Raw genomic sequence first — 12,930 nt, forward strand, 5'->3', positions numbered from 1 at the left:
GATTAAATATAAATATGTTTGCTGTGCTTTGCTCGCACAGCTCAAATAAACTGAAAATATCTGTGTTTGCAATTTAACAACTCTATTTCGTAGTCACAGTTTATCGCATATCATCAGCGTTTAAATATCAGCAAACATGTTCGTCTGGTGGAGATGCATGTTTATGTAATATTATAAGCCACGGGGGAACTAATGCAGGTCCATGTGCTGATACAGGAAGCAAATTAGGTGAGCAGTACTTTCAGATGATTAATGTTCCAGGCAGAGGTGTTTTATTATTACAGTATAGCTTGTTAGTATTGTACAATTTTCTGTTGAGTAAGCTAAGATTAAAGTGTCTGTTTAATATGTGCCGCAAACAAGATGTAATATAATAGAGGGCACTTTGTGTTTAAAAGTTCATGGCTGTCGGCACAGCTCCAACTTATTCCCTATTGCACTTCTGGCGGTGAATTTTTTCACATCATACGCTCACAGAAAAGTGTTCATTTTTAGTATCTGTGAATAAATAAAGACTACCTGTACTCAGTACTTTCATTTCAGCTTCACCTACAGCGCATGCTCTGTTAGAGAAGTATTTGTGTCTGCATGTGAGGAAGATGGATAACACAACACCGTAAAATGTCGGGAGGTCACACAGTCGTTGATAACGTGTTATGCCCGCTGTCAAGAGCAGATAATATATGAAATGAAACAATCGGCTGGATAGAAGAAAACAAGCTTTCCTCCACCCACTTTTAGATCATCATATTTCTCATGAGGCAGAAATATGAGAAAGTAAGTAATGTTTATCTACTGCAAGACTGAGCATCATCAACTCTTCCAGGATACTCTATACTGGATCTCATATATGATAACATCTTGGAGTCAGCATAGAGGTTTTAATCTAATTCCAACCACACATGCTCACTGCAATGATAGCTTTGTATCAGCTGCTGTTTGCTTTTCCACAAAGCCTAACAATATCTGCTCTAGCCCCTGACTCCTCAGAGCTTCAGAGTACAGCATCATCCACTCTACCCCCCACTGTTCCTCTACCCTTTCCTCCATCCTTGTTTTCCTCCTAACATGCGCTCCGTTGTTCATGCGGGTCCCAGAGGACGTGGCTGGTGTGACCCTGTCTCAGTCTGATGGTGGCAGTGGGGAAGTGGGATGGGTCTCTTTGTCCTCTCCACTCTGCTTCCTTTACAGAAACATGCTCAGTGCCTCCATGCACGTGCCATCTCCTCTCTCAGATGTGCAAAAGCCATCTGCAAGCACTGAGTAAATAATGAACATACCTGCTGTGCTCTTGTCCTTTTGCTTTTGAGCTGGACTAGGGTTTGCAGCACTATGATGTTTTCACAGTTGGACAGTGACACGTAAAAGACACGAGTTGACTTCTGAATGTGTGTCCGTAAAGATACAGGGGCGAATTCACAAAGAATGGACTGCGGCCATTAATAGCAGCTTGAATTGCGCATCACTTGCAAGCACGATCTACTCCTTCTCAGGGTCAGATTCACAAAATATACTGCACTAATGATAATACAGTGCAAACGCGCCCATAATGTTTTGCAGCTAAGTGCAATTTTCCTTTTTTTTTTTTTTTTTTTTGATTGCAATTATCCACATGGCAAAGTAAAAATATTGCCTTTATGCCAAGAACACAAGAGGCAGAACAATGGCAGAGAGAAAAAGAAAACCATGGAGGTTAAAAAGAGCAGAACTCATGGCATCACATTGCATCATATCACTTGGGCACAACACATGCTCAGGAAAATCTGGTCTGCACTTTCCAAAAGGCTCAATAGTTGGCACAGTATCATAGAACTGAACACAGTCCAAAATATATTTTGAAAGATATGGGTGAGAATTACAATTCTGCGATTACTGAAAAGATCATTAATACAAGACCAAAAATATATCAGCCGTCATCTATTTGAGCGTACCCAAAAGTTCTGTCAGGTCCAGCACACCCAAGGAGGCGCACCCAAAGCACACCTGAGCGGACACCAGTGCTTCATCTATAGTGCCATCTGTTGTAACCCTCCTGCCTGCTTTGAACAGCCTTGAAGAAAACTAAATGGAACCTGAACCTTTGGCCGTGACACCTCTTAAAACTGCACCTCAGTTACCACCAACTCTCTGAGGATGCTAACAATATTACTGTGACGGTGTGTGGCTATTAGGGGTGGGGGAAAAATCAATACTGCATTGTATCGTGATATTTTTGTGTGGCAACATCGTATCGTATCAATTTGTTTTTATTATATAAATTTTTAATTTTACAAATACAAATCAGCTTTTGGTAGTACACTAGAATAAGACGATCATTGCTTTTTCAGTCCTCTAGATACATTTCGCTGTAATAAAAATACAGTGAGATGAACAGACTGAAAACTTTATCTGATGAGATAAAACAGATGTTGACATTTTTCCTTTTGGGACATAATTTACAGTTGAAAAAAGGTAATAAATCACAACATATCGCAGTATATTTTAATGCAATAATATTGTATCGTGACCCACCCATAGTGGCTATTGGCGCCATGCATGCATATTATCTAAGGCAAATAGCACAGGAGCACCGATTAGAGGTGTGGGGTTCACCCTTTGCGGTTTCTTTGAGAATTATGTAGTTTCGTTTTCCCAACAGTGAATTGCATAGATATCGTGTCCCTGACAGATACAGCAGTTACAACAATCACCAACAGTTTGTTGCATGTGGTTGGCATGCAAATGTGACCATATACATACAGAATTTTAATTTGTAAGCACCAGCCTGAGGACACAAATTGTAAATTTTGTTGGAGCTGTAATGAAGAAGAAAAAGCCTGACATTCAGTCAACCTCTTTCCCCCTGCTTTCAGTTTTTATGATAAGCTAAACCAACTGCTGGCTGTAACTCATATATAACAGACAGACAGGGTCCAAAACATTGATATGAGGTCATCCAGTGTCAGCACACAGGGCATAATCATCTTATTGCAAAGGCACAAGCTGCAGCACGCAGGGGTCTTTACCATACATATGCCTCCTGTTGCTCTGAGGATCTCTTGTCAAACCAATGACCCTCTCAAGGTCCTCTGCTAAACTAAGAAAATCACTTGCCCTCTGAGTGGCCATATTCTACTACTTAGTATGAAAAGCTCTCTATTAACTTCTCTCGGGAACTCTGAGTGGTCACCCACAGATACCAGAACTGCTCTAAATGTCTGAATCAATCATTTGAGATTCGAAACTTAAGAGAAAGTACATTTAAAATTCTTCTAAAAGTTACTAACAAAGCTAAATACAAAGTAGTACAAAGTAAGACATGAGGAAGAAGAGATGCTATACAATACAAGGACAAAAGAGCAAGGAAGAAAGTCAGAGATTGCAACTTCACAGACAGTACATGTAGAAGTCGAGTGCTCGCACTCATGTTGTGTAGAGAAACGCTACAGCCCCTTTCAGCTTGCTCAAATTCACCCTGCTCCTTTTCTGTGCTTGTTACTGAAGAGTCACTCAAGGTTCTGAGCTCTGCTCCACTTTCATCTCTTCTGGTGTAAAGCTATCAGGCATTTAGCTGTCTCTCACCACTTCAAATAACAACCGCATCTCTCCACGGGGCCTCCCCCTTGCCTCTCTGATGTATAGCCTATTAGTACGTCCGTGTACAGTACGCAAGTTTTGGCAGGGTCATAACTTATTCATATGATTTGCTCTTGGCCCCTTTTGTGAATATTCTGTATCTCCCACACATATACTAATGTTGTTTCTGACTGATTCGTTCATAATTCCATTTCTTTTAGCCTTGGGTGATTATATTAAGCACAGCAAATCAAATTTACATGGATCAAGTGAAAGTACAGAATGCTGCTTGAGTTTCAGATCACAGAAAAGCCCCAGCCAGGCAATTTCCATATTTCAACAAGTGCATCTGCAATAATTATTTGTCTAATTTGCTTCATGCTGGATAAACTTGAAAAGCCTAGAGTAAGCCTTCTTCTTTTGGCATCTGAGCAGCGTTTCTGGGCACATCTGGCTGTTAAGTGCCTGGCTTAAAAGCAAAAATGTGGTATCTGTTAGGGCTGCCCTCCGAAAGTCAGAGATTCGAATCATCAGTCGGAGACCCCTCGGTCAACTGAGATCCTTCAAGTTGAGCAGTCTTTTTTGATCATTTGTTTTTGACAGTCAGGGTGCAGTGTACCTCTGGCGATGTTTTGCTCCCTAGATTTAGCTTCTGGCTTTCCTGCTGCTCTATGGTACAGGCAGCTGGAGACACAGACCCCGGGTGAGGAAGAGAGAATTTGCCTGGTCAGGCTCCGAGATACCATTTTCTTTTGCTTTCTACTTAGAAGTCGTGAATTTACAGCTCATAGCAACTTAATATGATACAGTTTCTTCTAGCTTTTCTTGGATATCTAGTGTCAGCAAAAAAAAGGTTGTTGCACGTTTAGTAGCACAGTTAGCCTGCATTAGCGTGCATGGCTAACTTGGCTTGTTTACTATATGACGTGAACTTCCCTGTCAACCTGAATGCCCCACCAAATCCTGCTCAAACTCTAAACTCTGTATGAAAAAAGGGAACAAACAGTTGAATATTTGTACTGAACAGCCAAATCCGATTCGACTGACTTAATTCTGAGCCCTAATATCTGCTGAGAAAAGACGTTTACATTTACAGTTCAGTGTTCCTACATTGAGATTTAGCCGACGTGTTTGGGAGTGGAATTCAAACCAGTCACAAACATATTTGTTCTGTCTTTCAGCTTGACTCTGGGCAATGCCCCTGGTCATGCTCACACATCAAAAGCCATACAAACAAGAACAGAAACAGAAGCAAAGCAAGAAGCTGCAGCACCTATACAGAATGTGTGGTACTGGAAGAACAGGAAAGAAGGTTTTAGCATGCATGGACATGGACAGGGCCGCCGCGCTGGGGAAAAGAGCACAACGCTGGCTCCTCGTTTGAGATGTTAAATGTATCTAACCCCAAGACAGACAGAGAGAAATGTTTATTTCATTATCCACAGAAAGAGTGAGGAAACAACACCACTTGGCTGACTGGCTGACGGACTGCCGCGGTGCTTGGCAGATGGTGAATCACCTGACTGGCAGCTTGCTCATTGAGCGCATATTTGGTTGGGTGGCTGGCTGTTGCTTCTGCTCTCTTCTCAGCTGGGGAATTACTTATATGGCTTCCTGGCTGATTGGATGAGTTGCTGGCTAGCCCACCCTCTGTTTCCAAGAGGACAGAGCCACATAGCACACACAGAGACACAGTCACGTACACATTTAACCTTCTGTCTCCTTTACTACGCTCTGAGTATACATCAGCTCCCCAGAGTGTTGTTATTAATGAGCACCCTAGGGAGATGCTGCAGTAGATATATATTCACTCTGTGTACTATACACAATGTTACTGATTTCCCTGTTTCTCTTTGCTATAATAGGCTACGTTTGATGAGGGAAAATAAAATCTACGCTACGGTGTGACCTATTTTTTCTAACTGTCTTCACGTTACTGTGTATAATCCGCATTGCCATGTTTAACAACAAGCTGCCCATTTAGCTGGGATCCACACACAGGTCTATGTGCTCAAGCAGCCCTAACACAATCGCTAGCCACAATTGATTTGTGTTGGTCAGAAAATCACTATTACCTCTCAAACAGCTTTGATATACATCACCCATGAGCGAAGAGCCGCATGACCTCTATGAGGCGAACTAAGCTGACCTCAATACCGCATGTCATCTTTATACAACATCCCCTTTGTAAAGAGACGACGGGCACATTTTCACCTCTCAGCCAGCCCTCGTAGGACAACCTCTACAAAGCCATTCGTTCCCCACGTGTGCCTACATCCCTCTATTTATCTTTTACCATTTAACATTTGAGAATGTCACCTTCTCTCTGAGATAAGAGCTAATACAAAGTGAAGTCACACCAGTGTGTCTGAATATACAGTGACTGAGTACTGCCTCCCCCAACATGATTACATTTTCATCCCTGTTAGTGAGTGGATTTGACTGTAAGCAGGATGTCTTGAAAACAAATAGAGGATTTAGCACGGAAATAAACCATGACATATTGAACAGCTGGTTACATGGTGGCAGTGATCCAGATCTGGGATTTGCCCCAATAAGAAGTAGGGGTTCCAGGATCCACTGATCTGGATTGATGTACTGATTCAATGATCAACTAATGCAAAGTGAAAACAATGATCCACGTCATCATCTTTAGGATGCACCTTTATTTTGTAATTCCCATGGCACGTCTGTGTCACCGCCAAACAGTGCCAGGCAGACAGTCGCAAGCAGGCAAGAAAAAGAGGACGGGGATTTTTATTCCTCTCTTGGGAATAAATCAACGGTGTGGGAATATTTTGGATTTTGCAGGGAAGACGAGGGGTATCTCACTCGGCTAACTTGTTCCTCTTACTACAGCAACATTAGCTGCTCTGTTTTCATCTGCGCTGTTCTGTCGGGAGATGCAGTGACTTAAACCGATGGTGAGAAAGAAAAAAGTATAAATAATATGTATTTTTTTAAGCTATTGAGTACAGCAAAGTCTGACAGCTGCTAGGCTAATTTATGCAATGCAAAAGTACTTAAGCTCATAATAGGTGACTAGCAAAATAAATTATTTTGTCTTTAATCCTTGACAGTTATTATTGAGCTCACTTTTACGCTTTTGTTAAATGTTCTTGTTGTTAAGACATGTTGTATGTGTTAGTGGATTTCTTTCTTTCTGTTCTGTTCTTTTCTTTTATGGCCAAAAGCAAAAAATAAAAAATGGACACATGATAATGTCCCATATTGATAACAGACTCCCAATGTCTTGTCATTTCAACGATATCAAGGAAAGTTTTAAGCTGTTGCATGATCTCTTTCACTGGGATGTGTGAAATTACATTACTGATTTTAATACATTTCTTTCTTCAGTAATAGCTGAAGGAAACGGAAAAGACTAATTACATTGCTGTGCTTGTTAGAAAAGTGCTGGCTTTCAGAAACCCCAACAAGCTCTCAGCTCCACAGCTGCTTCTGATGACTACATTTAACAACTATATCCCAGAGGGGATATAATCTATAACTGCAGCCCCCCAGGTTATCCATCAGGCTCATGACAAACACAACAATAACAATCTGAAACAAAGCAATGACACACAGCTGAGGTCATCGGCAGAGAGAAAAGCTGACGTGTGATTGGCTGTACGGTGATGTGGGCCTACAATTTAATCAGGAACTCAGTGTGCATCTGTGCTGTTACTGTAAACAAATTTGTCCAATGTTACACAAGTGCTCTGTCAGGCTAAACTAGAAAAAATGAAATGAACTTCATGGTATGTGATACCAAAAAACTCTCTTCAATAATTGTGCTGCTCTGTGCAGGACTCAAGGTTTGAAAACTTGGAGTCATTAGCATCAACTTCCATCGTTATCCATGTGATTTAAACCATGTGGAACAGAGCACATCGCAGTGGCATGTCTCATTTCAGCTCATTGCATGTGTCTTAACAGGTCCTCGGTGCTTTCGTTATCCGGCTTTGGAAGGATCTTGGGAGGCTGCTAATTTGGGCAGCCCTCTCATTAGTGCAGCACAAATCAGGTAACGGACATCTGCAGAAGAGGGAACCTCGGAACACTTCAACCGCTCGAGCCAGATGGCTGAGACAGGACGAACCCCACCGAGACCATTTAGAAACAGCGAAATATGTCACACATTAAGAGGCAAAACTGTCACAATTTACTCCTCCCGCGGTGAACTTAACACCAAATGTTTATTTCCACATTGTGCGCGGACTCATTCATTAATAATGACAATAAAACTTCTACCATACACACCACACGGCTGAAAATGTTATGCAATGTTAAAACATCCAACGGTAAATTACATTAGAATACCAAATGTATTTAATAAGGTATTCAACCAAATAAATTAGCATTAAATTACATGAAAAAGTAATAAGGAAAATAATCACACCCTGCTCTATGCCTCTATGGTGCTTGACAGTCTATTTCAAAACCAGCAGGAAAATTTTGAATAATGTGCCATAAGGTTTTTGTGACGTTTCAAATTTCATGAGACAGTCTGTCCTTACTTTAAGCTAAAAACAATTAGGTGTGAATTAAAACTTTAGTCTATTAGTCGGGGGACTGGATTAAAAATAAACCTTCTTTGGGCGTAAAAAAAGTTTGGATGTTTTTCAAGTTAACACTTTTCAGTCACGCACTGTAAGGTTGTATTGATGATGTTTATCCAGCCACTGTGCAGATATGGAGATTTGCTTGTTGTTAGGGTTTCTTTTTTCACTTTAGATCTTTGCTTTTCTGTTCTTTTGTATAGAACCACACACTAACTAACCCCTGTAACCTGTGACAATCCACCTGTTGCTACTCAATACATATCGAACCGGAGAAATGTAAAGGTTATAGAGAGACACTGCCTTTGGCTTCTTTTCAATGACCGCTATCTGCTGAATGCCATGTGCACAGAGAGACATTGATGTGTTGTGTGAGGTGAACAAAGCACTGAGCTCAGCCATCAGTGGAATTCAGTCCGACGCACCTGACACACATCGATCCAATACAACAATCGGGGCTTCTGGGGAAGTAAATATCACCTATCTGCTCAGCAAACAGTCACATTAAAAGTGATTGCAGTCATTTAATCTGTTAAAACGTCAGAAAATAAAGAAAAAGTTAAAATAAAAATACAGGATGCAAATTATAAGAAATGGCAGGTTATTTAATGCTTATTTTTGAGTTCCCTGACATTGTTTTCAATGAATAATAATGTGCATTTTCACTTTACAGTTTGCTGTCAACTGTCGTTCATGCATTTCCAGGTCTTTGGTAATTTTCTTCCCACACTGTCAACACTCATTGCCTCCTCAAATTGCATACTTCACCTTTCAAACCAATCAAAGATGTTCTTGTGTTTAGTCACCCTATTGAAAAGTCTTTAATATTAGCCTTCAATACATTACTCCCCTCTCACACCACTCAGAGGGCACTCCACCTCCTCCCACCACCACCGTGTTCTTCAGACTGTCCCACCATCCAACAAAAAAACAAAAGAGGCCAGATGCACAAACGATGTGTACACACAAAAACCACACAAACGCCTTTTCTCACATACAAACTGTGCGTTCTGAAAAATGTCCATCAAAGGTGCATTTGTCAAATTATTTATGGGTGAAGAATTTCATCATTATTTTTTATTTACATTCATTCGTGAAGTGATTTGTAAAGCCAGTTTCAACCGGGGACTATATGAATCATTCACTGATCACCCTGATGTTCAATAATGATGATGACTGAGATTTTAGCGCGACGATGGTTCGCTGAAATGTGATGAAATTAGTGGTACAGAAGCTACAAATTGCCAAAGCTGTCTATAGTAATGACGGCTGCTCTGCTGGAGAACCTCGCTGATGCAACACAGTCATTAAAATGGCACTTTCCTCAACACATCTCTCATTGACAGGTCTAATAAGTGGTGGAGCCGGCACACAAACAGATATCTAAGGGTGTTACTACAACCATTTATGGCTAACTGTGGGCATGGAAATGAGTCTGGTGCATGTGCACCCTGTAACAAAGTGATCGAGATTCATAAAACAAATCACATGTATGCACAGCTTCGTAAATCTGAACCAAAGAATGTGTATGCATATTTCTGCTTTATTGCACATCTTGCAAGTCTTTATATGGGCTTGTAAGATGTTACACTTTAAAGGGAGCCTAAATGCCAAAACAAAGGGGATTGTCATGCAGAAGTTTAAACTTTTAAAAAGCCAACAGTATAACATACTGTTCACACATCATCAGAAACACTGACCCATGCGTGTAAACACAGTGAACAACCCTGTCCAAACGTCCCCTCTCAGGCTGTTTACCTCACCATACAGCCTCTAATGGTTACATACCTTGTCATGAGAAATCGTGACGTCCTGTTTTTTTGTCTCAGAAGCCAAGTGCGATTCACCAAGTGGCATTACCAAGTGTGGAATTTAAAAATCTCTCTGCGCACAAGAAAGCAATGATTCACCAACAGCAGCTTTATCCACTGCCAGGTCTGTGTCTACTTCCCTCGGTGGAACAACATCACTGACAAGGCAGTTTCCAATTATAGAAGCCAGACACTCATCAAGAGGAGTAAGTTTCACTGTTCCCTCAACCCCTCCAGTGTGGCACCTTCACTTTGCCAGCATGCAGCAGCATAGTTATGGGTGTCAACTTTGATATCCCACCAATTCTTCTTAATTTTTCGGAATGGTCTGGCTAGTGGAGCTTGGGAGCACTCAGTGCCATTCAACTTTACTCTTACTGAGTCAAACAGTGCAGCCTATGTGGCCTTAACCTTGCAAAGAATCTCACTTATTTTACACTGAGAGAAGTTTCTGTGTGGATTCATTGTCTGATCAGTTGGCTGTCTTTAGTGCCACTTACTGCAGGCGATACTAAGGTGGTAAATCTGGTAAATATCTATCTGCTAAACATCAGCATGTTGCCAACGTACAACCTCACAATGCTGCCAGCACGGCTGTCGACTCTTTGTCTTGTTAACATATTCTCTCTGCCTTCGAGTGCTTGTATTGAGTGCATTCACTCAGGAAATTCAATTTAACAATTTTTGACATTGGCTGTCATTGCCTCTTTCTGCTGTGTGTTCCTACTGCGGGAGCCAAGAGGACACAACTCCAACAACTCTTGTTGTTTACTAAAGTGATTAAAAAGTTTTCATTTAGTTAGTCACACTGTCGTATGTTACCGTGCGCACAATAACTCCGCTGCAGACGAGGTGCGAGAAAATCAGTGGTGCGTTAATGAAACAACAAGGGTCAAAAGTATTGTAGCTGTGTATCACAATATCTGAATGTGTGAAAACATTTTGCATGAACACATACAGATGTGTCAATGTGTGAAAAAGTGTTGATCAAATGGATTCAAATAGATATAATCTTTTAATTTGCGAGGAGACCTGTAGCACCACATGACATTTTGTGACAAATGAAAGAGATCTGCACAATGATTTCCAATGTGTGAGAACACAAAGGTTTGTAGTTGCACATTTGTTTGTGGGTGAATTAAGTTCACACAGAACTCAGGTCTACGTGTGAATCCCAAGTTTACAGCTTCAAATCAAATCTTCACACACATTAAACCTGCAAGTACTTTTGTCTCAGATTTAAAGCCATCTCCAGAGTAGCCAGTGGGGAGGCTCAGAATAAAATATAATTCAATTGTCGAATCCAGAATGTCATTTCACTATTAACCACGGAGCCAGGGGACAAGCCTTGTTTCTGTGAGTCTGTGGCTGCAGCCAAACATGGCAAGTACAGGATCTTGGGAAATAGGAATGAGAATAGAATTAACTAGCTAGCACCTTTTGCAGTCCCTCCACCCTTCTGCTGGGAGACTACTTTGCCTGAAAAGTTTGCTAATCCTGTGGGGAGTTGGGTGTTCTGGATCAAACTATCCATGCTAGGGTTTGCACTGGCTGAGTTCCAGTTGCTACAGCTGCTAACTGAAGGTCAATCTCATGAGCTGCAGTCCGCTCTCTGTTTAGGTGGGTGGAGCATGTCAGGTGGCAACCACATGAATGTCAGAACCTGAGGTTTCCCAAAAGATCTCCAGCTTACATTTCAGACCTGTTAGTCCCTTGTGAACCTCGGCGTAGTTTGAGATCCTCAGAGGTCTTCTGCTTGTCCCAGAGTCTAGACTGAAGACCAAACGGGACAGAGCTTTTGCAGTCAGGGCCCCGAGGCTCTGGAACGACCTGCCTGAGGATATAAATCTGTCTGTGTCACTGGCTCCGTTTAAATCTCTCCTAAAAACGCACTTCTATCAGAAAGCATATCCTGACTTGATCTGAGCTGTCTGTCTTTTTTATTGCTATCTTACTGATTATAATGACCATTTACTGTCTTTATTTTTAGGCTTTCCTTACTCTATCTTTTACTTGGATTACCTTTTATGACATGTTATTTGTTTTATTCTCTTTGTGTTTTAAATGTGTTTAGTTTTATTGCATAGCACTTTTTAACTGTGTTTTGAAAGGTGCTATATAAATAAAGTTTCTTATTATTATTATATGATTTTATTTGATTTGATTTGTGTGAACTTTTTCACCCACAGACACATAGATATGTACCAGCAAACCTTTGATGTTTCACTACAAACCTTTGATGTGTGCTGCAAACTGCTCCTCAAATCTGTGTGTAAATTATTTGTGCAAATCTTTTTCACTGATTCAAAACATTGTCATGCACAGCTACAGATCTCCTCACAGATGCAAAAATTAAATCTATTTGTCAAGATACTTTTTACACAATCAAAAATTTAAATGTATTCATATACAATGTTTTCACACAATTAGATATGATACATCGCTACAATGCTTCTGACCCATTTTTTAGTTTTATTAGTTTGAGTCATTTACATGATTGCATGAGCTGATGACAATCTTGTTAAAATAATAGAAAATTGTTTTTGGATTAAAAAGGAAGAAAAAACACATGAACTCTGATGACGCATGCTCTCCTCAAATTGAAATGTTACCGGTGATGTTTCAGAGGATTGAATTACTTAAGGTACCCATACTGTTGACCCGCGTGTGATTACTCGCAGCACATTAGAGACTGCCGCCTCAAATTAGAGACTGCAGATGGGGCATGTAACACTCCTGCTGCTATATGATATAATTGCTTGGTCTATAAATTGACAGAAAATTGTGAAAAATGGCAGAAATCTGCACTAGATGAAAGAATGTACATCAAAGTGAGGCACAACTCGACATACATGAAAGGCTTTCAGGGTCCGTGTGTGTGTGCCTTCACTGACAAAAGCTTCAAAAATGGCACTTTGCAGCTGTTGGAAACACAATTTCCAGCCAAAGTGGTTAGCATAACCGCACTGCATTTACTAATCTGCATAAACACAATCTTGGCTGTG

The 12,930-nt window shown here is 40.8% G+C and overlaps 1 protein-coding gene across 5 annotated transcripts in view; it reads right to left on the bottom strand.

The window, feature by feature from the left end:
- The window catches only part of pde4d (phosphodiesterase 4D, cAMP-specific), a 260,681-nt gene that overhangs the window by 156,680 nt on the left and 91,071 nt on the right, over window positions 1–12,930 (bottom strand). Inside the window, exon 1 of one of the 5 annotated variants that reach the window (XM_049577856.1) lies at window positions 9,903–10,018. The exons of the other annotated variants lie outside the window; for them this stretch is intronic. Coding sequence (XP_049433813.1) covers window positions 9,903–9,910 — 8 coding nt within the window. The 5' untranslated portion in view covers window positions 9,911–10,018. Of the gene's footprint in view, window positions 1–9,902; window positions 10,019–12,930 lie in introns of those variants that run through there. 5 annotated transcript variants of the gene reach the window in all.

This window comes from Epinephelus fuscoguttatus, linkage group LG6 (assembly GCF_011397635.1).
Source record: "Epinephelus fuscoguttatus linkage group LG6, E.fuscoguttatus.final_Chr_v1".
Lineage (NCBI taxonomy): Eukaryota > Metazoa > Chordata > Actinopteri > Perciformes > Serranidae > Epinephelus > Epinephelus fuscoguttatus.